Raw genomic sequence first — 27,238 nt, 5'->3', positions numbered from 1 at the left:
TTGTGTCCTTACTGTCTTACATGGTTTTATTTTCTACTCTGTCCATTTATCTTTCTAAACTCTTCTCTTCAGAAGGAAGTGTGTATTCACTGTCTTTCTTCCTTGGTTGGAGAGGGCAGAAGAGGGAAGTGGTTTGAGAATTTTGACTGAATAGCTGTCTTTAAAAAAGTTTTTTCTTAACACCTTTAAATGAAGGAAAAAAGCTGCAAATAGCTTAATTTAAAATGTGTAATGGGCTTTATTCTAGATCTTTCTATTCTGTGTTTCTGTGCGGGTTTGTTGTGTACTAAATGTTTTAACTGTATAAAGTGTATCAAATTCAAAGTGTTACTGCTTTAACAGCACCGCTATAGTTAAGGTTGAGTTAGCTCTTCCATTATAAATCTTGGCATTCCTTTTCACATTTTGGCAGTTATTAATTGCATGTGGTTGAAACTTGATGATCAAGTTACCCACCAAATGCAATTCCATTGAAAAGAAAGTGGTTTTTATTGTTTACATGCACTGTAGTGTAGAATTAGGTCACCTTGTGGTGCTCCTGTTGTATTCTGTTCAATATTCAGAATCAAACAGATTCTTTTTCCTCAGGGCACTAGAGATGCTGAAACAGATGGACCTGAGAAAGGAGATCAGAAAGGCAAGGCTTCCCCATTTGAGGAGGACAAAAACAGAGATCTTAAACAAGGAGATGATGAGGATGTTACTAAAATAAATGGCAGAGGTTTACCAAATGGAATGGATGCCGATTGCAAAGATTTTAAGTAAGCTTTCAACTGTTTCTCAAGAAGACAAGCATGTCTCTTAAGGGCATTATTACAGTTCTGGTTTATGTGTCAGCTTTAAACATTACCCAGCTGCAGAGTGATTCTTCCTACCCCACATCCTCCCCTTCCCACTGTGCCACATGTTTCTTAGGATTGTCATTAATGTATGTGTTACTTCTCATGAGACAAATTCATCTTAATATGCTAATTATTCAAATATGGGTACCTTTAAAATGTGATGAATTAAAAAGGGATGAAAACTTTAACCCTTTTTATTTCAAACTAAATTCCTTTCTCTCTGCTTCTTCTTAATACTCCTAACTTTTGCATCTGATTGTTGTTGTAGAGAGCAAGTCCTTGAGAATTTTAGTTTTCCTTCTAATTTTGCTAGTGGTTGCCATAGCCTAACACAATTATTTCCCCACAAAAGTGCTTACAGAAACCATTTATTTGACGAAGAAGAAACAATGTATTTCCCTGTTCGTGTAGTTAAATGTCACCTATTCACAGTACAGAATGGTGATGTGGTTTGGTGGTTTGCTTAGGGGAAAAAAAATTGCATCAAGCTCAAGCTTTTGAACTGTGAATTCCTATATGACAGCTATATTCCTATATAGTACAGCTAGCCTATTTTTTCCTAATAGCTGCTTTTTAAATTGGGTATTTTTAAAGGACTAATCTTTGGTTTTAAATGACTGTGATGCATTTGTAACTGTCATACAGAAGAATTAGCAAGATTGGAAAACTAGACTGTTCATGAATTTGTGTTAGCTTGATGAACATGACTGAATAGTTGTGGTTTCATTACTTCATAACTGAACAAGTATACTAAAATGCATGTTTGAATTCCATATGTAAGTATTTCCTACCCTTTAAAAAATGTATTTACCTGGGGCTAAGGAGGGATTCTTCAGGTCTGTTTTTCAGGACATATTATTGAAAAGAGTATAGTACCAAAGAGTTAAGAGAGCTCAAGTTAGCTTCTTTCGGATGCACGCTGCAGTGTGCACAATAAACAAAGTTACCTTCAATATTACATGTAGAAAATGCAGAATAAATTTTGTCCTGCTTTTTTTTACCAGTATCTATTTCAATCTTGAAATAGTTGCTTGCAAAGCACCTTACATATTGTTTAAATAGATAAATTATTAAAAAGAACAGGTGCAAAAAAGCATCCAAAGCCAGTAAAACTCTCTCTCTCAAAAAAAAAGCCCATCTAATTTAAATGAGCCATATAAAGTGGTGGTACAAACCCTCCAAACAGAGGTTTATAATTGAAGTATTGACACAACTTTAACTATAGCAACAGAACAGCACCATTATAAGGAGCAACCTATATTAGGTAAACATAAATATTAACAAAGAAACTTTGTCCTGTCCTCCTCTTTGTATTTTTATTGTACTTACAGCTTTTTTTTTTTTTTAAACTAAAATAGGTACTGAAATAACTGCCTTTTTTCCTATTGTTCTTCACTTTGATGATGCTGTATGTCACCTGGGAAGAATAAAGAATATTAAATGGCTTCAAACTCAAGTTTGTACATTGAGCAAGATATAATTGGTAGCTAGGATACTGAGGTGGTGGCCAATATGTTATAGATGTTAGTCATGCAGTTGGTTGTTATATTTAAAAAAAATATAGTGCAAGTGCTTCATCTCTAGTATTTTGTCAAAAGTAATAATTATTACTTGTATTAATAGTAATACCGTATTGTTGAATAAACTCACTAAGAGACTGCTTTCTAGCTATACAGTTAGAGTTGGTATCAGCAAATACATTAGTACTGACAGATTTCTTTTCATACATCTTGTGCGTCAGTGTGAAACAGATATTTCAACTTTGGGGCCCTGAAGAGGGAGGAGCAGAACAAGTAGTACTAAGGCTTTGTCTCTGTCCTAGAATTAGCAGGATACCATACTGGTCTGGCAGTGTACTGCTGGGATAAGCGTAGTTTCATCCTGCAAGATGGCATTTTGTATCTGAGCCCAGATTTCATAATTAAAGCAAACTTCACTGGAAGTTGTATGTTTCCGGAAAAACAATATATAATTATCAAGTTCTGCCAACACAATAATGCTGTTAAGGGAGCATAGATTCTCTAGCACAACTCCTTATAATAGCTGATTCTAGATTTTTGCCAGTAAAAATTGGTTGTCTAAGCAATTTGGCCTCACACAGACATTGGGGTACCACTCAAAATTAAGGTACTGTAAATCTAACCAAATACAGGGTTGGGAATCTCTTTAGGATGTGAATCTGTTGACCTCTCACTTCAGGTGTTTGCTGGTAGGTCTTTATAGGTGCACAGGAATTCCCCTGTATTCAGTGGGGATGTAGTCAGTACAGATGGTGGTTGATGAGAAGATACTTCAGGTTTAACTCAAAGTAAACTTACAGTAACTGCTCAGTTGAGTTGCTTTCTGGGCTCTTGTTATTGCTGTTGACTAGGTTTTCTTGTCCTCTGATGGGAATTTAAACACTAGTGCACCTAGTGTTTGAATGTAAGTGTGGTGTAAGTGTAGCTATCTGCATCTCAGCTGCCACCAGTGCTTCATACTTGGAAACTGAATTTTCAGGGATTTGGTATAGTAAGTCATGTCCAGCTTCGCATCTCTGTCTCACTGCCAACAGGAACCCTGTCTCCTGCTGCCAGCAGAAACCAAACACGCATGTTTTTCTTACGCCTAAAGATTCTTTCCTGCAACAAGAGGCTGTATTTATTCTTAGGGAAACTGAGAGGGAATCAGTGGAATTATATTGGGAACACTCCCCCCCGCCCCCCCCCCCCGACCATTTATGTGGTGTAGTGTAGTCTACTAAGTGAGATGTGTAGGAAATTAAATGTTTTAGTCAAATGCTAAATGAGGCAATTAGGAGTCCATTTTACTTAAGGTAAAAAAATACATTGTTTCGTTCAAGATATGAAAGATACTTGCTATATTGTATGTTTGTCTTTTCCAGTTGAATTTTTATTGTCTGTCTCTCTCTCCTTTGGCATGAGGTGCACATAGCCATTTCTTTTTTTCTTTTCTTAAATTTCTCTTCAATACATTTTCTAATAATTCCTTTCGCTCCCAAATGCAATAAAGAGCCATCCCCGAAAGTTAAAGGTGACCATAGTCCACTCTACATCACTCAAAACAGCCTCAAATATGAGTTTTTCTCCAGTGATTTGAAGATCTGTATAGTTCTAAAGTTTCAAAAATAATAAATAAAATTGTGCTTTGAAGTGAAATGTGTCCTTTATCTTGAGCCACTGATGCATGTTGTTTAAAATTGTTAAAATTGGTCTGTAGCTTCCGTTTTGAAGTCTGAGTTCTTTTTTAAAATACAGATGCTGTACTCTGCCCATGGACAGCTTTATTTAACACTGAAAAGTTTCTTTAATTTCTTCTAAACAGTCGTACCCCTGGAAGTCGACAGGCCTCCCCAACAGAAGTAGCTGAACGCTTGGGCCCCAATCCTGGCACCACAGAAGGATTAGGTCCACTTCCCAATCCAACAGCTCACAAGCCTCTGGTGGAAGAATTTTCAAATCCAGAAAATCAGAATCTAGATGCCATGGAACAAGTTGGTCTTGATTCCCTACAGTTTGATTATCCTGGCAATCAGGTACAAATGGACTCTTCAGGAGCTACTGTAGGACTTTTTGACTATAGTTCTCAGCAGCAGGTTAGTAATGGAATTGAAAACGTGCTGAATTGATCCTTTAAGCTGTGCATTATCCTCTTTGATAATCAGCTATTTAAGCATATAATGCATTTAATTGTTTTGTCTGTGACTTAGTCAAAGGCATATCAATGTATATTTAATCTAGAAGTATACTGGTGCATGAATTTCTGGTTTAGTAATTTATTAGGATAGAAGCTTGGTTTAAAATACTTTTTTATAAGTAAATCCCAGTATATTATAGCCCTGACTTTTGAAAACTGAAAAGCATCTTTTTTCTTTTCCAATAGCTTTTCCAGAGGACTAATGCTCTGACTGTCCAGCAGTTAACAGCAGCCCAGCAGCAGCAGTACGCACTGGCTGCAGCTCAGCAGCCGCACATAGGTGAGGTTTTTGTAAAGTACACCAGGCATCCCTGGCAAAAGTGGGATTTTGAAATCAAAAAAGAATGTTAATTCATTCTTCCTTGTTAATGGCACCTTTTAAAGAGGTGGCTCTTTATTCTTGCAGGTGCCTTTCTTTGTGATGGAATTAATTCTCCAGCAAGCGTGTTGTTTTTTTTTTCTGTCCCTTTAAAGCAATTCAGTGTATTAATTGGATGCATAAAGTTTTTAGTGTACTGGCAACTCAACAAGGAGGCAGAAGGGTCAGCAGCTGCAGCTGGGGTTTAAAAGTGGCAGGTCTTTAGTGTTATACAGCTGACTCATACAGCCTTTCAGCTGGGAGCATGGCAAATTGAGATATTTGTGGGATCCCCAGTTCTTGTCTTCTGTCTGCCTTTGACTTCTGAGCTGCAAAGAAGCCCCTGCTTTATACAGTGCTGACTGAGGAGTCAGCTGTGTCTTGCGCCTTGCAAATGCAGCCTCTTCTGATACTCATTAACTGAAGTTTAGCAAGAAGCCTCCTATTCAGAAGGAGGAACATAGTCTGATGTGCCATGCTTGCTGCACTAGTTGCTGCCTCAGTGTTGGAAAAAATACATGAACCTGCCTGACTGGAGAAACTGGTAGGAATGTTTTGTTTGCATTCTCCTTCCATTACAGTCCTTATATCAAATTTGGATTCTCGAAAGTAAGATTAGCATCTCATAACTGGCTGTTTAAAAGCCAGGTGTTTGATTTAAACTATCTGGTTAGATTTTTTTAGATTTTTTTTTTTTTTCCCCCTCTTCTCAAGGAAAAGAGATTTGTATCTCTAGCAGGTGCTTCATTCTTCCTGGCTGATTCACCTAAGACACTAGATGATTTGTCTGATAGAGTTTTGTTGCAAGACTTGTGTAACTTTTAGATAGTTAAAGGTGGGCAAGGTAAATTCCACTCTGTATAATCTTTTCTGTATAAGGGTGGGTAGATACACAGGATATAAATCTCCCTGGAGTCTGTAGATACAGCAAAGCAAAGCTGTTAGGTCTTGGGATTAGTAAAACAAGAACGGCAAAAAGACATAAAGTGTTGATTTCTGTAGCAGTGTGTCTGCTCTTAGAAACTCCTGAAATACAAGCAGTTCTGATTCTAACAGATAGCTTTGTGATTTGATTGGTTTGAATGTGATGGTGCTTGCTAAGTATGTCAGCTATAATTAAACTCTGTTTATTACTGTAGCAGGCGTATTCTCAGCAGGCTTGGCTCCAGCTGCTTTTGTGCCAAACCCATACATTATCAGTGCTGCTCCTCCAGGTACTGACCCATACACTGCAGCTGGATTAGCTGCAGCAGCTACCCTAGCAGGTAACTGAACACTTTCTAGTGTTTATCTTAATAATTTTACTGAACAAAATTAGAAAAAAAAGCTGAAATCCATCCTGTTTATTTTCTGTAAATGTGTTTCTAGGAAGGAGGGACTTGTAGGAAAATTAATACTATCATTTTGAAAAATTTCACTAAAATGGAAAGGGATTCAGTTTCTGTTGTATGCCCATTCTGAATATTTCCATTGGACTTTTATATGCAGCAGTTAGGTTTTTTTCTGGTCTAAAAATGTTCATCCTTAATAAAGTTTTCATCTGACATTAGCAGTATGTATTATTTTCACAAGATGAGACAGCTAACCTTTCCTTGTATGTTTTCATTCTGTGCATTAATTTCCTAATTCCAGGTTTTCTCATTCCCAGTGGGCATGAGAATAAAGATGTTTTCCGGCATGCTGAAAGGCCCAGACAACAGATAAACCCCAAGCTCAGGAAAGTCTCTTTAAAGTTAATAGGTATCACTGTGAACCACCACCACTGAGAATTCAAGTCCCAGTTAGTGCCCAAACCTGAGCAGTACATTTTGTACAAAACCTGTATCTGCAGTTGATGGTTTTACAGGAAAGGCAGTAGAAAGAACCAAAATGACTGTGTGCATAATGCATGATGTGTACAGTGCAGTGATACAGAGTGCTCAGACTTCTACAAGTTCTTTATGAATAGACTAGAAAAGGTAAGTGTGTCTGTTCTGGAGAGTGTGATGTAGTAGGCAGGGGAGGCAGAGGCAGTAGTTGTGTTTGTAAGCAAAGGAAGCACACAGAAAGGAGGAATAACAGATTATTAAAGTCTCAGTATAACACTGTGGGGCGGATGAATTTGGTTCGTTCTGTGGTGTTCTGAAATGATCTTTTTTCCAACCATGGAAACTGATTTTGAGTGTTCTTTGATATATAAACTTTGATTAAGTTTTTAATTTGTCACCCAAGTCTCACAAGGGTATTTATTTTTTCATAGAGAAGGTATGTTTTGATGGGAGTCCTTTAACTCATTTGTGTTCATGTATCATTTTGGCTAATATGGGAATTAATTTCTTTTTTAATACTGATTTCTGTTTTGACATTCAGAAGATGGGGCTGTTCAGCCTGGAGAAGAGAAGGCTGCATGGAGACCTCATAGCAGCCTTCCAGTATCTGAAGGGGGCCTATAGGGATGCTGGAGAGGGACTCTTCATTAGGGACTGTAGTGATAAGACAAGGGGTAATGGGTTCAAACTTAAACAGGGGAAGTTTAGGTTGGATATAAGGAGGAAATTCTTTCCTGTTAGGGTGGTGAGGCACTGGAATGGGTTGCCCAGGGAGGTTGTGAATGCTCCATCCCTGGCAGTGTTCAAGACCAGGTTGGACAAGGCCTTGGGTGATATGGTTTAGTGTGAGGGGTCCCTGCCCATGGCAGGGGGGTTGGAACTAGATGATTTAAAGGTCCTTTCCAACCCTAACTGTTCTATGATTCTATGGATGCTATAAACAATATAAACAGTTACTTTAGCTGCAGTGGATGGAGTAATCATGTTTTCTGATTTTAGGTCCTGCTGTGGTTCCACCTCAGTATTATGGTGTTCCATGGGGGGTGTATCCAGCCAATTTATTTCAGCAGCAAGCTGCAGCAGCAAATACCACTGCAAATCAGCAAGCAGCATCACAGGCACAACAGGGACAGCAGACGGTAGGTTCTTCATAAAAAGGAGTTGTGCATTTAAAGCCTTACCTTAACATTTTATGTACATAAAGATCAGCTTCTAGAAAATTTTGCATAATTCGGGTATTGTGTTGTATCAGATAATAAATGGTGCATTTAAAAAAGCATTCTACAATCTTTCAGTGGCCTTCTTCCATGAAAGAAAAGCCCAGATCTTATAATGATGTTACGTTTGAGTGAATGTTAACTTTGGTTGGTTCACTGGCAATATGGTTAATTTCAATGCCACTCTGACAAATTTAATACAAGAAGTGACTTTTGAGTTATCATGAAGTTGCAGAGTACCTTCATCACTGTTTGAATATTCAGGTGGATCTTTCCTCCTACTGATAATTGTTATCAACGAACTGCATTGATAACTAAACATGTATCATCTCTCCATTGTTATTTTGCTTTCTCCGTAACATTCATATCCAATTTATGCAAATCACAGATAAAATGTTTTGTGGGGATATGTTGTAAATTGTATTTCTGTCTTATTTTGGACCCGGAGATTATTTTAACGAAAAGGAGTAGAGTAGTTGAAAGAATTTAGATTGCTTTTCAATCAAATTCAATCAGAGATAAGCTGTTGGAACATAACAAAATACACCTGTGTTGCACGTTGATAGTGTTAGGCGAATTCTTGAAACTCACTGCATTTTTGCAGCATTGTTGGCACTGTAATGTTAATTATTTAGACGAGTTACTACGAGCTCTGAAGTTTTCAGACTTAAATCATTCTGTTGCCTGAAAATAATATAAGTGAATGTATTTATCAGGGAAGGACAGGTGTTCAGTTAATAAATAATGGAAATCATAAATATATAACTCTTAGAGAGTTTTGTCCTTTATTACCATTGATGGAACACATGAGCTCTGCTGTGCAGAGCAAGGCAGATACTTCATTGCCACATTTGTCAGCAAATACTACATGCCTTTTATTCTTTCATGTATCTGTGAAAACAGCAAGGTGGAGTATTCCCAAAATGAAATTCAGAGCTAAGTGGCATCAAATATGCAAAGGAACTGAATTATACATTTTTCAGCACAAAATGGGCTTGCTTTCTTATCTTTTAACGAAAGGGTGTCTTATTGGTCTTTTCCAGGTTCTGCGTGCTGGAGCAACTCAACGCCCACTTACTCCCAGTCAGGGTCAGCAAGGGCAACAGGCAGAGTCACTTGCAGCAGCTGCAGCAGCAGCAGCAAATCCTGCTTTGGCTTTTGGTCAGGGTCTTGCTACAGGTATGCCAGGTATGTATGTTACCAGTGGATTGAGAGAATCATTGATACTTAAAATGTTGGTGTTATTACATAACAAGACTTGGAGAGTCAATCTGTTATGTTAATGGTAAGCTGCTTAGAACTGAGTTCTACATAGTTTTATATTGTTCAGTTGGATTAAAATACTGGCACAGCATTTCTAGAGCACAAGAAGTTTTGGGCATTTTCTCTTGTATTTGTTGTCACAAATGTGTGCACAAGGAGTATGGTTGGGTTTTGCAGGAGAAATTCATATATAATGAAGCAACTGTATGCTGTCTTAAAAGGTCATGAATTGTCTGGTTATTCTGATGCAACAGGAAGTATTAATTTGTCTTCCTGAAGTGATGTTTTACTTGCAGCATGTAGTAATAAAATCTAAAATGCAGAATCCAAAATTAGGAATTTAAAAGAATATTACTGCTTAGTCATCTCTGAAGATCACTGTGCTTAAACTGGCAGCACTCTAAAGCTTGGAGCCTCAGATCCTTTTAGCATACATGGCTTCTGACTATACCCGTGGGATAAGTATTAGTCTCAGTACATATGTCATAAATGTACTAGCTTTAAGTTCAGCATCACTTTAAGGTATTTGGTATGATTACCTGAGCAAGGACAAGTTAACTATACTTGGCTGTTCTTCAATATGAAAGCTAAGATTTTACTTGATTAAGTTAGTTAATGATGAAGGTAGTTGAAACCAAGTTTGACTTGTACAGATTCTCCTCTGTCAGCACTGCTGTCAAATGCCTCATAATCTTCAGAAATCAGAGCTAATTTGTTACTGGATGCTGTGGGACTGCATTGTGCATTTTCTGTTCATGATCAGATTCTAAGCCTCTAGCTGCTGAACAGTCTGGCTCTTGTGTTTTTTCTTTTCTGTTTTGTTTTATAACTGCCATTTTTATTTCTTACCATGCAGCTTTTAGCATCTTTCTTTTCCACATAAAATGAGGAATCGACTAAGTGTGCTGTCATAGCACCTGTCAAATGGTGTCTCTGCACCTCACCAAAGCAGTGGAGAAAGCCTGCAGTGATACCAGAGATGCTATAAACATCTTTTTGCAAATGCTTCAAAGGTTTATCTGTACTTCTTTTTGTATGTCTTTGCCTGGGGTGGAGGTGGGGTAGTATTACTTATTAGTTCTCACTGTGGACATGGATTTCTAAAACAGGCCGATGGTCCATGACTTGTAAAAAGCCTGTGAGATTTAGCTTGATTCAGATCAACATGTGAGACCTTGAGCCAGCCCAGATTTGTGACTTAATGTCACAAAAAAGAGCATTATTTTCAAAAAAATAAAGCATCTGTTTTAAGTCAGGGATAGTTCTTAAACCCCACAAAAAAGCCCCCTCTCCAAAGGGATGATTAAAATCAATACTGAGTGGTCAAATGCAGGATAGGCTCTTGCATTGCTGAGTTTATGTGAAGATTGGACTTCCTTCACAAGGAAGGAAGGCTGAGGAAGTTGGAGCTGTTCAGCCTGGAGAAGAGAAGGCTGCGTGGAGACCTCATAGCAGCCTTCCAGTATCTGAAGGGGGCCTGCAGGGATGCTGGAGAGGGACCCTTCATTAGAGACTGTAGTGACAGGACATGGGGTAATGGGTTCAAACTTAAACAGGGGAAGTTTAGGTTGGATATAAGGAGGAAATTCTTTCCTGTTATGGTGGTGAGGCACTGGAATAGGTTGCCCAGGGAGGTTGTGAATGCTCCATCCCTGGCAGTGTTCAAGGCCAGGCTGGATGAGGCCTTGGGTGATACGATTTAGCGTGAGGTGTCCCTGCCCATGGCAGGGGGGTTGGAACTAGATGATCTTAAGGTCCTTTCCAACCCTAACTATTCTATGATTCTAAGCCCCAAGAGGTTTTCCATGAGGGCAGGGGTCTTTCTATTCAGCTTCCATTATAGGGTACTTCTTGGTCCCATCTGCTGCATGCCTGGATAGACAGAGATTTTTACTGTTCTGTCATAGGAATTGTGTGCAACTGACGTTCAACGTTACTGACCATGCTGTTGCAGGGAATAAGGCTCAAAATATAAGCAAACCAGGCATTTATTTTCTCAGTCATCATAAGATGGTTTTGTAGTGAGTCATAGGGAGTAATGGTGATTCTTCTTAGGTGAAAGAGAAGGATACAGGATGATGAAAAGGATACAGGCCACTTTAGATGGGAATCGTGATACTGTTTTACATGTCTAGATACTTAAGGCTCTTTCTGTAGGTAGTGAAAAGAAATAGGAACTTTTACTCTTGATTCATCTGCCTCTATTTTAGTTACCTGATTTAGGATAAAGTGGATTTTGCTCCAGAGCTGCCTTTTTCTATCCACTTACTGTAAAATTGAGTCAAGATGAGTAAATTACATCTAGGTAGCAAATTGTGATTAGGTGAATCCCAGGTAGTAGCTGCTGAACATATGTAATAAATAAGAAGAAAATATGCAAAACTCTTGTTTCAATTGACTTAGATGTGTTACAAGAAAGTGTAAGTCCAAACTGAGTTTCTAGGTTTTGAATATTCTTTACAGAGACAATATCTGTAGTTAGGCTTCACTGTGAGCTAATAAATGAGTATATTATTCAACTTGTCCAGCTGCTGTCTTTAAATTGTTTCTGCTGCTTTCTCCTTGCCACAGCCTTCATGCTGAATGAAATTCATGAGCTGTCCCAACTAGGGGATTGTTTTATTTTTCAGATTTGATATTTCAAGTGTTTCTATATTAAGTGTTCAGGGAGTTGTATTCATGTAGCACTTAAGGCACATACCTCATCCTAAGCGCAAAGTGTCTGAATTCCAGATTACTTTTAACGTAATTTTTCTGTTAAATCTCTTCCAGAAAAAAACATCTTCTCTTTTAAAAGCATCAGAAGTGAAATACATTTTGCATTGGAGTTGTGCAGTTGGTTTAAATTCTTCAGTCCTAATTTATCAAGTCTTTCAGTAACGAGGATTCTTGTAAACCAGTTTCTTATTGCATAAACTTTCAAGACAAAGCCAGAGGGTACTCCCAATTTCATCATAATACGATCAGGATACATTCTTTTCTACGAATAAAACCAGTCCTCAACACAGACAGTGGCTGGACTCTGCTTAGTTGTCCTGCTTGAGGAATCTGCACCTGACCTTGGTTGTCTAAGGAGTCATTGTGCTCAGTGAAGATCCTCCCTAGTGCAGTTGCCATCCAAAGGCTGCAGAGCCGCTCAGCTTACCCTAAAATAGATGTCTAGCGGTGGGTCATCTGAATCCCTCCGAAGGCTTCATTGACTGCATTGGCTAGATCAGATATGACTTAGTCTGACTGAATTCATGCAAGTGAAGCCATTAACGCTGACTGTAATAGCGCATCTAGCATGCAAGTGGGCATGTAAACCAAGTTGTCTGGAAAACATGTATAAAACATTAAAATCAACAATTTTTGTCTATTGGCACTGAATTTTTTATTAGTTAGAGAAGCTTAAAGTGTGACATTGCAGTGGGTCTTGCATTCTATGCCTCCAGGAAGTATAAATAGAAGTAAAATTTAATTGTGGCAGACATACAGGGAGTTACAATATTGGCAAAGTTACAGTGGTTATAGAAAGTATAAATCACTTACTGGTAGGATAGCAAGTTCTGAATTTGTGTGAGGGCAAGTGCAAAGATAGGAGTATACATCTTCATTGGAACAAATGAAAGGTTACAGTGATTCAGATTTTGGTGAGCTTGGGAGACTGAAGTTGTCATGGTTTAAACCCAGCCAGACAGCTTGTTCACTCACTTGCCCCCCTTCTTGCCCTCCCCCTACTTCCGGAGGGACAGAGAGGAGAATCAAAAAGAATGAAACTCCCACGGGTTGAGATAAGAACAGTTTAGTAACTAAGGTATAACACAAATCACTACTGCTACCACCAGTGATAACAATGATAAAGGAAATATAAGGGAAGAGAATACATCACCTCACCATCAGCCAACCGATAACTCGCCCTCCCCCAGCCTGACCAAGCACCGACTGATACCTCCTCCAACCCTGCAGTCCAAGCCCTTCCGGGTAACTCTCAGTTACATCCTGGGCATGACGTGCTGTGGTATGGAATACCTCTTTGGTCAGTTTTGGTCAGGTGTCCTGTCTCTGCTTCCTCCTGGCTTCCCCTCCTCCCTGGCGGAGCATGAGGCTCACAAAGCCCTTGGCCAAACTAAAACATCCTTGTTATCAGCTCTGTTCCCAGGCCAAAAGTCAAAACACAGCAATGCACCAGCTACCAAGAAGGAGAAAAATGGCTGCTACTGCTGAACCCAGGACAGAAGTGAAGACTGCAGCATTTAAGGAAAGCCGGAAGATCAAGAGCTGAATAATTTTTCAAATCTGTATGCAGAGTAAAATAATCAGATCTTGGGCATGTTGAGAAAGGAGAAGCTGTAAACTTTCTGCATTAGGAGAGAGGACTCTACAATGACTTGCTCTTGAGTTATGCTCCTGAGTGGGGAGAGAGAGAGAGGTGTCAGGATGGTAGTGTTAAAAGGGGCAGATAATAGAGTTGGCAGGAAGAAGTGTCACATCTGTTAAGTTAAATTGAGTAGAGGGAAGTGACAAACTCTGACATATATTTGGGTGCCATCAACAAGAGAAGCTGCATAGAGGGAAGGGAGTAGGAGATCTGGGCAGAGCTTTGTGATATTGCATACAAAAATGTGAGAAGAGACTGTGAAGTATCCAGTGAAAGCCACTGAAGAAATTACTGGATGGATAAAAGCAATACTAAGAAAGGGCTGCATGAGCCAACAGAACAGATTTCCTCTCATTCTTTTAAGAACATTTAAAGTTTCTGTGAAAAGAATTCCGAAAGTTTTCAGAGTCTCTAGTTTCAAAGACAATTAAAAATCATTTCAGCAAAGCACACTACTGATAAACCAGATTGTTTACTTTCATATTCCCTGCTGATCTAGGGACAGTAAGTGTGGATAGAGCAGTTGCATTCTAAAATAAGAGGTGTGATCAGAAACTGATTAGGAAGCAGAGTATGGTTTAGGTTTTTGGTCGCAGTGGAAGACTACAGTAACCTTCAATGTGAAGGCACTGTAAGGAGCTTTGATAGTTGTTAATCTGGAGTGGGAATTGCATAGCCACAGGGAGGTGATGGTGAATGGAGAGGTAATAAAAACTGAAACAGAAAGAGAGAGGGAATTAGAGAAGACCTAGCAAGTCATCATCTTATCTTTGATAAAAGAGAAGGCTGGAAATAGTTCTAAATTTTGTGTTCACCTTTCTGGGGTGAAGTGCAAAGATTGCAGAGTACTGTGAAGGAAGGGAAAGGAGAAGAGTTAAGTTTTGCTGTGAGAGCTGTTCTTCAGTTACTTAAATCTGATATGGGATGGTCTCTCTGAAATTGAATTTTTGATGTCAGACCAAATATTTTTATACCCTTGAGGCTGCAGGTGCACTTAGCAAGATCTTGGCAATTTCACAAATAGTCCTACATTGCTTTGTTTTAGTAGATCAGAGTAGAAAGCTAAGAGGCCTCTTATTCCAGTTCAGAATGTGTTCATTTCTGAGATTAGGAACACAGAAGCATCCAGTCATAGCTTGAACCTTCTGTGATGGATGGCATCTTGATATTACTGACATAGCCTGTTTGTGGGTGGCATCACAGATAAGACAATGGCAAGGAAATATCAAGAGAAATTAAGCATTTTCTAGAGCAGAGAGCAAGTGCAAGTGTATTCCATTTTTTTTAGTGCAGCATTCATACTAATCAGTTATTTTAGAAAATGAAAGTTAACTTTACTGCATTAGCGTTAATCCTAGTACATTTAATTTGTGCAGTACTGTGTCAGGTTGGGGTTTTTTGGTTTGGTTTTTGGTTTAGTGTTTGGTTTGGTTGTGGTTTTGTTTTGCCCAGTATTTTGCATTGGAAGTAGGCTTGTTTACATTGTGGGTGTGAAGTTCTATAAAATATTGTGCATTAGCCTCTTATGAGCACAAGGGTGTAAATATATGATCAGGCCTTTTTTATACTGCTGTATATTCGTGGATTTGCACATTTGAAGGGGGCAGGGCAGAATGAATACTGGTAAATATTAGTTCTGAAACAGTGGTTTTATGATACAACAGTAACAAATGGTGGGACCAACATGGGATTATCATTAGAATGTGCTACAAGTAAAGGTAGAAATTATGTAGGTACTAGTAACTGCTAATGTGTGCAGGAGCATATGTGGAGCTTTCCTAATCATCTGGTACTCTATGCTGTTTTTTCTACTGAACTGCAGTAAAAAAGACAGCCATCACTGACTTCTCCCTACCTTGGGAATGTAGCAGCCCTTCTTAGTAGTAGAGCAGCACACCACAATCCTGTAGGTGGAAGAGGCAGTGGAACCTACAGTGAAGGTTTCCTGACCAGTTCAATAGTAGGAACCTGTTTTGGCTGGTTTTAACTAGCCAAACTTTCAGACAAGCTCTGTGGAGGACAACTGCCTTGCTATGTAGTTGGTGAGAGAGAAAGCAGAAGCACCTGGAATACAAAAGAAGTGGTGAGCAGTGAGAGCAAACAGGTTTGGAATGATAGTAATAGCAAGTTTTCCAAAAAAGTATAGCACATTCCTCTCTGGAACAGTGAGTTGAACCTAAATATGTGGATCGTAACCATTCCTCTCCTGTTCAGTTACTATTGGAGTCTCGTTCATATCTGCAGATCTTCTTGGTGTGAGAGAATTTGGATCTGTGTTTCCAGCTTCCCTGCAGAGTATTTTAAACACCAGGCCAGTAGGTAGATGGTGTTTCTAGCTGTTTCTGGAGCAAGGCATCTAGGCAGAGGAGGTTACACAGATGTTTTAGAAACTGAGGAGGAGAAAATGTGACTTGGAAGCCTGGTGACTGAGGTACTCACCTGGAATTAGAGGTCCAGGTTTTTATGTTTAGGTCTGTATGTATTTCAGAGAGAACTCTGCTAGACCTAGTTCTGAACATACATGGAAACTGACTTAAAATAGTGTGCAAAATCTTGGTTCTTACACATACAAAGATAGATGTGTGATTTTTATAATTTCGCCTTTTTTCTTAAAAGAATTAGTATATGAACATGGGAGGCGTATTGAAATTCTTTTGTGTTTTGATTTATTGTTTTATAAGAATAGTCAACAAGATAAATGTATAACATTTTCAGTTGCTGAAAGAAGTTGGTTCTGTAATCTGAATATGACCAATGGTGTTCCTGCACCTTCTCACTATGAAGCTTACTTTGTTAACTTTGAAAATAAAATTCAGCTTCACTAAATTTAGCTGTTATTCTAGTTTTAACAAACTATGTAAAGCATTCCTAAGTAAGATTTTGTCGCAGTCTTTTATGATGATCACTGTGTTTTATTTTGATGTCCAGTAAATGTTCTAAGGCCATATGGCAGCTGTGCTGTTTTCCGCCTTGTAGTTTGTTGTCAAGACTATTTCAAGGAGAGAAAAAAAGCTGACTGCTGAGACTATTTGTATGTCCTGGGTTCAGAATACTAAATCATGACGCTATGCTACTATTTCTTTTGTTCTTTGTTCTGTAGGCTATCAAGTACTAGCTCCCACTGCCTATTATGATCAGACTGGTGCCTTAGTAGTAGGCCCTGGAGCAAGAACCGGCCTTGGAGCACCAGTCAGATTAGTGGCCTCAACTCCTGTTATAATCAGTTCTGCAGCAGCACAAGCAGGTAAGTATTTTATCTTGTGTGGAGGTTGATGAGTATTTGATGATGTATTTTGTATTCGTCTGTGCAATTTCCTAGCTGTGAAGGATATACCATGCATGATTGCTCTCTTACACTGTTGCCTCCCTTTTTCTGAGGTTCTTTCTCAGAGAAGTAGTTTTCCTTTTTTAATTAAAATTTACAGTCCTCTCCCCATAGCTATACAGACGTGTTTCTGCAGATGTTGTTGCTTGTCAGATATAAGCATTTTCCCCTTTCCTCTCCTCATGCATATAGCATGCACTTCTCATCAGTCCCCTGAATGGCATTCCCTAAGAAGCATTTTATTGCTTCGGCCTGGCAGAAGATGATTGAGTGCTCTGGGCCTTGCTGTGCTTTTCTTTTGAACGTATTTTCTTCTGAAAAATGAGGCAAGGAAAAAAGCTAGAATGGACAGCATAAGAGGAGAATTAGTTACATGAAGTCTCTGGTTTTCTTTTTTCTCTTTCTGGCAGTGATGAGGTCTGGTACTACTTTACTGAACCGTTGTATTTATTGCATTCGTTAAACTAAATACTAGCACTAGATTAAATTAATCTGTTCAGAAAATTAGATTTTAAGTTAATCTGTAAGCTTTTTTTCTCGATGCAGAACTTGCTTCTAGACATCAGCAGTTGAAGATGTCTTTGAATGATTTATCTGCTACTGTACTATTGCAACTTTGAATATAAAAGTACAGTTCAGTAAACAGTAATGTCTTGTATGTTTACACTGAAAATTCTCTCAATTACATTAACAATTGTACAGCCTTGTTTAGCCTACAACATATGCTTTATTCATTTTTTTCCTTGGGTAATGAAGACTGTAATACTAGAAAGTCTCTTTTAAGTCCTTTAATATTTGAATTTCTGCTTGTTAAAGAGGGCTTCAAGAAAATACAGTTTAGACCTGAATAGCCTATTTTCAGTCAGAAATGTTTAAGAGAGTAATTGTGATTGAAAACATGTGTTTTACAGCTGCAGCTGCTTCAGCTGGAGGAACAGCAAACAATCTTGCGGGAGCCACGAACGGTCTTTTTCGGCCACTTAGTGCCCAGCCACAACAACAGCAACAGCAAACAAATAGTAGCCTACAATCCAATTCATTTTATGGCAGTAACTCTTTGACCAATAACTCCCAGAGCAGTTCCCTTTTTTCACATGGTCCTGGCCAACCAGGAAGCACATCTCTTGGCTTTGGAAGTAGCAGCTCTTTAGGAGCAGCTATCGGCTCTGCACTTGGTGGATTTGGCTCATCAGGTAGGTTGTTAATATAGTGAGGAAATTCTGTGAGACTTTTGTGTTAAGCAAAAAAATGTATCTGTATCCAGTCATCATATATACACATACATTTCTAAAAAGAATGCAAAAATAGATTATTCAAATTTAAAACAAATTACAGGGAAGAAAAAAGGGGGTTTAAGTTCATTTGAGCTCTATATAGAAGATGTATTTTTGAAGGATGATCTGTAGTCATAGATACTTCCAAAACACTTTTCCATATTGATCACTGTACTCTGCCCCAGAAGTTTGTAACTGATTTTAGTAACCTTTTTATTATCAAGGAATTCTTCATTCTGTGCTTAAAGTAACAGTTGATGATGTTTGAGAGATGTATTCTTCTGTGTAATTTTCATGTCAGGAAAATTCCAAGTTCTAAAAAAAAATTAAATAGGATGTGACTTTCTAAATTTGATCTAATATTGAAGTGTATGTTTCCACCACATAGGATTTATAAAATGAAAACACTTAATACTCAAGTATAATCCTTGTTAACTCTGGTAGATTTAATCTTAGATACAGTTAAGCCTAAATAGTTCTGTGCAAGTCTGGGGCCTTAAATGACTTCAACAGATGCTCCTAAATATTATCAACCTATTTGTATTGAACAAGGAAAAAAAATAGTTAATGTTGCCATCATCCTTCTGCCCAGAAGCAGAAATTTCCTAATCACACAGTTTTTAAATATGCAGGGTAGGTTTTCTTATTTTTCAGATTTAGTACTAGTAAGACAAATTATCTTTTCTAAAGAATATTTACTTTGTCTATTAGTCTCTTTAAGTCACAGCTATTATTATTATTTCATCCATGGACTGTCTTTATAGTCTTATGTATCTTGCAGAGTGGTAGGAATTGGGGAAAACTTACGTACTCTAGCCGTATTCTTTTTGAAATTTAATGCCCCAAGGGAAATAAAACCTAAATGTTGAAATCTAAAAAGATTGTTACAAGATAGCTTAATATATGGAAAAGCAGAAGGAAAAAGATGCCCTTCAGAGTTAAAATACAATACCTGTTATTTGGTAGCTAAGTGGAGATGAATACTAACACCAAATGTACTGCATAATAACACAGTGATTTTCTCGTCGTTGTTCATAAGTAACCTAAAAAACTATTCACTTGAACAAAACTAAAGCTAGGAAATCAGAATCAAGTTTAACACTGATCCCCTCTAATACCTGATTTTAAAGACCGTCTTTAACAAAAGGATAAAAATGCAGAGCCTACTCAGTCATGTAGGGTTTCTTAATTTTCTATAATATCACAGCAGGTAAATCTTATTTAAAAGTAACTGTGCTATCCAGGTACTGTATTTTGTAATATAATTTGTCCTGAGCTACTTGCAGGATTTCAGTGAATTCTTAGCAGCTGTGTTCCCCTTTAGCTACGTTTTCATTTTATTGATAGTTAGTGATATTGCATATTGAATCCACTGCACTCATTTAAGTCTTTATCCAACATTACTCCGTAGAATACAAATTTCAGTTGTGTATCTACTCTACTCAGCATAGTTCTTTCTGGCACAGGAGATTAAGCTTTTTTCTTGTAGCAGAGGTCAGTTCAAGCTTTGTCCAGAGCCTTCAGCATAGACAACATATGCTGAAATCTTACAGCAGTATCCCAGGTGATTTAGTTAGCATGGTAGTTTCCCCAGGGAATCAGGAAGCCTATGCTCTTGCAGTTTGGGAAGTGCTGATGAAAGGTGCTATCAAAACCTGAAATATTTTTAGTAATATCATTTGAATAAAAATATATTGAAAGTGCCCTTCTGCCAAGTATAAATTCTACTTGCCATAACAGCCACTTTAAAAATGCTTCCTGGTTATTATTTGTTTTTAAAGGAGTTCTGAGCAGTATGCACATATGAAATTAATTACACTGATGAGTACTTACACAAATAGGGTTATTACTTGTTGAGGCAAATTAAAAACAAGTTCAATTTTTTATTTGCCAAAGTTTCAGCTTCTTTGTAACTCCCCGTAGTGTGTTGTAAAGCTTGAATGTCAGTTAAAATATAGCCATGAAGATTGACAGATGGCAATACAGATCTTCCCCTTATGATTTCAGTTATTGCAGGGGGAAAAAAATAATAGCTCTGCAAAAAATGCAGCGGTGAACATGTTGTAGCTAAATGGCTGAATCACAGAATAAAAACCAGAAGAGGCAAACATACCATATAAATGGCTGTTCGTACTTTACTGTCTCTTTTATTATGAGGTCACTCATACTTCATTTAAAGGTTTAGGTACATGATAAATTACTGCAGCTTAAGAGGTAACTAAGAATTGGATCCACTATGGCAGCTTTCCAGATGCCAATTTCTGGCGTGTAACAAGTGTAAAGTAATTGCATTACCTTAGATAGTGGTGAAGAGGGGTAAGCTAATTCAAGCTGGGTTTTGTGAGCTTTGTTTGTGTGTGTGTGTGAAAATGCAGCTCAGCTGGTTCACAGTAACTTGTTAAGCTGCAGTAATTTAGCTGAGTAAGACACTCTGAAAGCAGACTAAAGTTTGCTTGGTTTTATTAATAGCCAGAGAAATAACAGTCCCTCATGTAGCGCTGTATTAACATTCACATAGTTCTGTAGCCGAGCCAGAACTTGTACAGCTAGTCTTAAATCTTGAGATTTCTTTCAACTGCTGCCTTAGTTTGCTCTTCTGGTTTCTTATTCCCAGACTCCTTGCCTAGTTAGTCCAGTATCTTTTCCTTTTGGCTTCTTCTCTAGTATGTCTTCCTTCCCAGTTTCCAGGCAACACCTGTCTCTCATTTTCCCTTCCAAATATGTTTCTGTTTCTGCTTGTACTGTGTAATGTGCCCATCAGCAGCTTGCTGTTCCAGTCTTTTTGACCCACAGTTACATATACCTTCCACAGCCTAACTTTTCTTCAGGTCCACTCTCTTCATCTTCAGTCCCACTGGTTTCGAAAGTGCTTGCAGTTTTTCTTGCAGTGTTCTTATTGGCTCCTGTCTGACCTTTCTCTCTTCCTTGTTCTGGTTTCCTTTTTCTGATTTTTTTTTTTTTTTTTCCCTTTACCTTTTTCCTTGGTGTATTTCTTGTGTTTGGCTGTTGTCTCCTCTGCATTTGAAGTAGAAGGCTTCCTTTTCACAATGTCTGATGCGCTTTCCAAACACAAGGTGGGACCTTGGACAGCAATTTGAGTCCATTTTTGGCATGGCACACAGACGCCTAGAAGTTAAATTGCAGGGAAAACCTCTGTCAGCCATCTCAGACATGGCTGTGTATGGACAGGAGTTTTAAGTTTTCACCTGTGCGTCTGTAGGAGATCTGTGCTAAACTTGTAAGAACTGTGATATTTGCTAAGATTTTTAGCTCCGTCAGAGCTAAAGTGAAAGTAAGGTCTTCTGTTGCTAGCATATTGGTCTGAGTACGTGAAGCATTAACTTCTCATATAATAGGTAGCTGGATTATTTTGCTAAGCATAAAGCATCTTTCCTTGCCTGTTTTTCTGAAATTGCAGTGTTGTTTGGGCATAACTACTTTGCAAAATTTGGTCTAAGCGGGTACCTGCCATGAAAAGTACTGGCCAAGTTGCTAATGTTATGAGAAAAAAAAAAAAAGGTCTTAAAATAGGAAGTATCAGGCAACCTTTATATTGGGTCCTGCTGATAGCTTTAGTAGGAAGGTACCTGACAGGGGTAAAGATGATGGAAGTGTAAATTCTGGCCTTCTCATTTTTAAATTGGAAGTAGAAATCAGATTTTCCAAATTCAGCTTAAGAAGCATCTTTGTTATCAAAATATCCAGAATGTGGTTTTGTTCATGAGTATAATAATGTTCCAGTGTTTAAAATAGGCACTCTAGTTTAATATATCACTAGTACTCAACAGATACTAGAATTTAACACTTCTAAAAGCTTTTTATTCTCCTAATTTATCCTAGACTGTTCATTACCCTGCTGAATGGTGCTGTGCAGGATAATCAGTCCTTCAGTAATATACTGCTATCCAAGCTTCTAGTCTAATTCAACTTTCAGAAATACTGGTAGCAGTAAAGTTCCATTTTTAGTTTCTTACCGTAATTTTCTTCTCTCTGCTCTGCTTCTCATCTTGTTCTTAGCCTATTTATTCCCTCTTTATAATATCTTTTCAAAACACCTCTTTGAGAACCATAATTCTTATAGGGAATTTTAAGTAGTTCTTTTTTTCCTACAGGTGAGGGGTTCACAAACAAGAGGAAGTTCAGAAACAGCTGAACAGGAACATAAATTGTTTTCTGAACCCTTAAACAACAACAACCAATTGTCTTGAGCCTTTTTCCTGAAATCAAGTATCATTGACTGATAATTTACAGTGGAAAAGCAATTATCAATGAGTTCAGTGGGAATATTTTTAGAATCATTTGTTCTATAAAGTGTTAGTGTAACTTAATCTCTTAAATTCCATGTTTGTCCCAAAGCCTGAAGCCAGGAGGGTAAATCAGAGTACTGCAATATTACTGTGAGAAGTCTAGAATGAAATGTTGAAAGACATGGGCATTGGTGAAATTACTTATCAGTGGTATGTTTATACTCACTTAGATTTACTTAAAAGCATGTGTGGTAATCACAGTAATTTGTCTTTGTCATAACGATTGCTGTAATTATTGTGATCGCATCTGTTATTGCCCAGCTGTAGTTGGGGATAGGTTTCATTCAGTTGACACTGTGTAATTAGGGTCTTTTTATTTCTTCTTCAGTTGGCAGTTCTGCAAGTAGTAGTGCCACAAGGAGAGATTCTCTATCTACTAGCTCTGACTTGTACAAAAGATCTAGTAGCAGCCTAGCACCCATAGGGCAGCCATTTTACAATAGTCTGGGATTTTCCTCCTCTCCAAGTCCAATAGGCATGCCTCTGCCAAGCCAAACGCCAGGACATTCACTTACGCCACCGCCATCACTTTCATCACATGGATCCTCATCCAGTTTGCATTTAGGTAAAAAAATACAAAAACAAAAAACAAAAAAAAACCACTTTTTGTTTGTATGTGTGTATGTATTTCTGTGTGTAAAATATGTGTTGCGTAAGAGATGTCACGTTACCTTTGCTGTTAAACAGTTTTGTAATGAAGTAGGCCCATTCCTGAAAGGTGAAGAGTGCTCTCAAATGCTACTTGATTTAACAATGGAGGGCACTCAGTGTTTTGCAGTATCAGGCCAACAAGTGGTTTTTCTTCCCTTGCAGAAGCCCGGTAGAGAGACCAGTAAGATTTACTGTTCCTTGTGTATTATGTTTCTACAGTATGACAAGCAAAGGTGCATTACATTTTTTCTATTTCAATGTATTACCACTTAAAGGGCGTTTTAAGACAATACTGTGTTTAACAGTGACTTTCACTACTGCCCCCTACTTTTCTAAAGTAGGAAAGTGTGCAAAGGACTCGGTATAAAACATTGAAAGGTGATTTGTGTATCAGTGAGCCTACTATCCTGTGGCCCAGATGCTTTGCCAGGAAGACGGTTTAGCACCAGGCTTGTGGAAAAAAAATGCATTTTGAAAGGAGTAGCAAAGGCTTCATCAGTGGTGGCTTTCTGTTATCAAATGCATTTTTTTAAGGAATGATGATAGTAATGTTTAGAAAATCTTTTGAGCTAGTTAGATGACATGGGGGCTCAAACGTAAAAAAAACACCAAAAAGAAAAATAGTTTACAAATGTAAAGAAACCCTGCCACAGCCTGCAGTATATTTAGAAGATAACGCCTCTAACCTGAGGTTACTTGATAAGCTTTCTCTGTTTTTCACTGCAAATATTTGTGGTCATTTAATTTGGATGCTAAAATCATACAGTGAAACTGGATGTCATCTCAACATTGAATTGCCTGTTGTTCCAGTAACTGTTCAGTGCATGATTCTGTGCATGTAACAGGCAACCTAATCCCCTGTACTTCGGTAAATACAAATAAAATGGGCAAAACTTTAAAAGTGCCTACCAGAATACACTTTGAGACATGTGTGAGTGATTTGTATAACAAGATTTAAAAAGTAATTTAAATATATTACATTTCTAGTTCAGTATCCCCTTCACAGTTAAGTGCTGCATACCCGAAGTAAAACAGGGCAAGGGGATGTTTCAGCACATTTTATTTTTTTTTACTTACCTTTTTTCCTTTTTCAGGTCTACAAAGTGCACCTTTGGGCTGAGACCGAGCATGGAAAGTTTCAGCCCAAATGGCGGCTTTTGAGAAAGTTCTGAACATCTGACAATGGGGTTATCATGGAAATCTCTTTCTTTCTTTCTGTTCAAAGTACTCTCACAATAGTTTTCATATGGCTGAAAACTATACTGAAATCAAACTTTGGAAGGCATTATCGAAAATTCAAAACAGCCAAAGTTTTGTGTTGTTCACATTTGATAAATGTTGAAAGACTTCTTTCAATGCTGAGAAAATAAACTGTGATCAGTATAGAGGACTACCTCTGTTATCAGAAACTGTTAAATACTGATTTGAATCCGTTTAGGGCTGTTTGGCTGTGTGAACTAAGCTTAGTAGCTTGTTAAATCATGTTCTAGATCAGTGTGTAAAGGCCAGAATGTGCAGTTGTACTCTGAAAATTGACACAACCTTGATGGCTTCCATGTGTACTGCCTCTTCATCTTCCAAATGAAGTGGACCTTGATTATGGGTAAATTTTTGCTACCTTACCAGATCAGTCTGAAACTTTGGCAATTGAGGTCTTTTGGATTTTTGCTCTGGCAGAAATGCAGTAATTTTTTCAGCATTCTCTGCAGTCTGCTCTGTGTTGTGCCTTTGGGCAGTTATATCTAAGGTGTACTGGCACAGAAAGTTGAAGGTTATTTCTGCAGTTAATTGTCTGTCCTGTTGAATTTATTCTGATGTGTTCATCAACCACTTTTTGGAAGCATTTGGTTTGTTCTCAGGTATAAAAAAATAAAACTAAGAAGGCAAAGCTTTCTCACCAAGTGAGAGTTATACCTGAAATCAAAGGGAGTATATTTTAAGAAGGGTATGATTATCACGTAATCACTTTTCAGAGTAGAACAACATTGTAAGTTCATGTCTGCATGCAGTTTCCACTGGTATTCTGATAATGCCTGTCAAATGCAGCTCTTCCTCCACTTTCAAAACTTGTCCTGCCTGCTTAATATCAACAGGTTCAGCTAAGTTTAATTCCTGTTTTAAAAAGGGTATCAAACTCAGTTGCTCATGTTTCAGCCACCAGAATACCAGAGCACAATACTGGGAAAGGGTGCATGGTTTTATAACCCCTTTGTCAGACACTGCTGCAGTTTGTAGCTTAAAAGACCAATTTCCCTTTTACAAGATATTTGTGATATTTTACTGTTTTCTGTCTTTTCTCACCAACTCTTATCCAACATCCTAAAGTAGGAATGTGTTAATTACTTTGTTCCAGTGTCAGTTTTCCTGCATTTGAAGGGATTTGTCAGTTGTCTGTTAACTGCTTCTTTACTGTAATCAGTTGGAGCAGTAAGGTCATGAATTTGAACTACCCTTTCACTCCCAGGGACAAAATCAGGAGGAAGTATTTTTCCTATGCTATAGAAACGCCTTTTATCTTCATAGTGCTTACTTTGTTTGATGGTACATTGCAGCATTTCAAGGGTTTGGTGTAGAGTAGGATTTTTAAAGTCTGGTCTTTTGGAGGTAATTATTTTGTGTGCCTTGCAAGCCAAGCTTGCTAGTAGTTCAGGTTTAATGCTTTTGTCTTCAGAAGTGATCATTCTGGGTGGGAATAAAGGCCCCTTGGCAATAGTGTGGGGAACTTTGCATTGTCTCTGCTGTGTTACGTACTCATAGCGCTTTGGTAAGCCAGGCATAATAAGCACTGTCATTGATTCGTTATATATATATGTATGTGTGTACATATATATGTGTAATTCTGTTTTCCCTATGAAGATGAAATTTTTAGCTGAGCATGAGGTGCAGTTGGATTTTTACAGATGAGCAAATACTTTGTAGAAATCAAGTTTTGAGTGTTTACTCGTACGTGTTTTACTAGAAAATAATACTGCTGATTGATTTAAACAGGTACTGTGCAGTAAATTTCTTTCATGTTTTGGTTAGAAACTACTGCAGAAATAGTTTAGTAATGTGTACTGACAGATTAATGCTGTCAAAATTAATGTGTCTAGATCTAGTTTTTAATATTTTCATGTTCTCCTTTACATTAAATATGCTGTTGACATTGAGGATTTAGTAATCTAACATGCTTTGTCTCCTTGAAGCTTAGTAAGGCTCTGGTTTAGGTGGTCTAGATCCCTTTTATATCTCTGTGCCTCTTCTTCCCTATGGACTAGCCACAGGGATTTAAATTCAATTAAACTGTAAAACAAAATTATTCATTACGTTAGAGATCTTTGTTTTACCAGATCAGTAGTGATCGCTAAGTGACTAACTGAAGAACAAACTGCACTCTTTATTCCCCAGAGAGTTGTAATTCTGTGGCTGTAAGTGATGCCTGATACAGTCTTAAAATGTGTTTGCAGAACTGTTTAGAGTGGGTGCTTTTACTCATTAGAGCATGTTCTCCAAATAATTTAAAAGACCTAGGTTGTTACCTTTTTAGTTCAGAATCTCTGAAACAAGTGTCCCCAGTTCTAGAAGAACATGGAGATGCAGTAGGCCCACCAGGATTTGGGTAGCTAGAATTCAGATTCCAGTTTTCCTTTTCTGAGCTGTTCACACTCAATTTTCAGGAAGCAGGCCAGGTATCCCGAATGTCCACATTAATGCTTTGATGGTTTTGGACTGAGAAAGTAATAAGTACAATATTTAGGAAAATAGTCCATTGTATGCAAGAGTATAACTGTGTGTAGTAAGTACCTGTGACAATGTGCTTTTAGTTCAGGGGTTTTAAGTATTTTTCAGATCTGCTGCTGTAATGAAAGGTTACATGAGAAGAAAGCCAATTACCTTTTAAATTGCTGTTCTTTATAATAGTGTCCAGGGGTTTACAAGGTTAAGCTTTCTGTGCGCTTTTGAAGTCTGACAGGTTCTTCGAGGCACAATGGGTATGTTTTCAGTCTTCCTGTGTTAGGATCCTGCTTAACGCGATTATCTGAAGTAGTTTCACAGGCTAGACAGGAGCCTCCCAGCTGCAGCATAGTCATCTTACAAGTCTTGAAAAGGAGTGGTTCCCAAACTAGGCTGAAGAAAGACTTGATAATCCTGATTGAA

At 38.0% G+C, this 27,238-nt stretch overlaps 1 protein-coding gene across 11 annotated transcripts in view; it reads left to right on the top strand.

The window, feature by feature from the left end:
* The window catches only part of PUM2 (pumilio RNA binding family member 2), a 78,850-nt gene that overhangs the window by 39,779 nt on the left and 11,833 nt on the right, over positions 1-27,238 (top strand). For 6 of the 11 annotated variants that reach the window (XM_062606353.1, XM_062606352.1, XM_062606351.1 and 3 more), the window contains 9 exons: positions 589-761; positions 4,167-4,437; positions 4,725-4,818; positions 6,036-6,161; positions 7,704-7,843; positions 8,965-9,109; positions 16,645-16,788; positions 17,781-18,062; positions 22,779-23,015. In XM_062606353.1, the coding sequence (XP_062462337.1) occupies positions 589-761; positions 4,167-4,437; positions 4,725-4,818; positions 6,036-6,161; positions 7,704-7,843; positions 8,965-9,109; positions 16,645-16,788; positions 17,781-18,062; positions 22,779-23,015 (1,612 nt within the window). The remainder of the gene's footprint in view (positions 1-588; positions 762-4,166; positions 4,438-4,724; positions 4,819-6,035; positions 6,162-7,703; positions 7,844-8,964; positions 9,110-16,644; positions 16,789-17,780; positions 18,063-22,778; positions 23,016-27,238) is intronic. The other 5 variants (XM_062606350.1, XM_062606347.1, XM_062606357.1 and 2 more) reach the window with 3 other exon arrangements.

This window comes from Pezoporus occidentalis, unplaced genomic scaffold (assembly GCF_034315485.1).
Source record: "Pezoporus occidentalis ecotype Australia unplaced genomic scaffold, CSIRO_AGI_Poc_V1 ctg96, whole genome shotgun sequence".
NCBI lineage: Eukaryota > Metazoa > Chordata > Aves > Psittaciformes > Psittacidae > Pezoporus > Pezoporus occidentalis.
The sequence above is the reverse complement of the archived record's forward strand: the minus strand, read 5'-3'. Positions and strand labels throughout refer to the sequence as shown.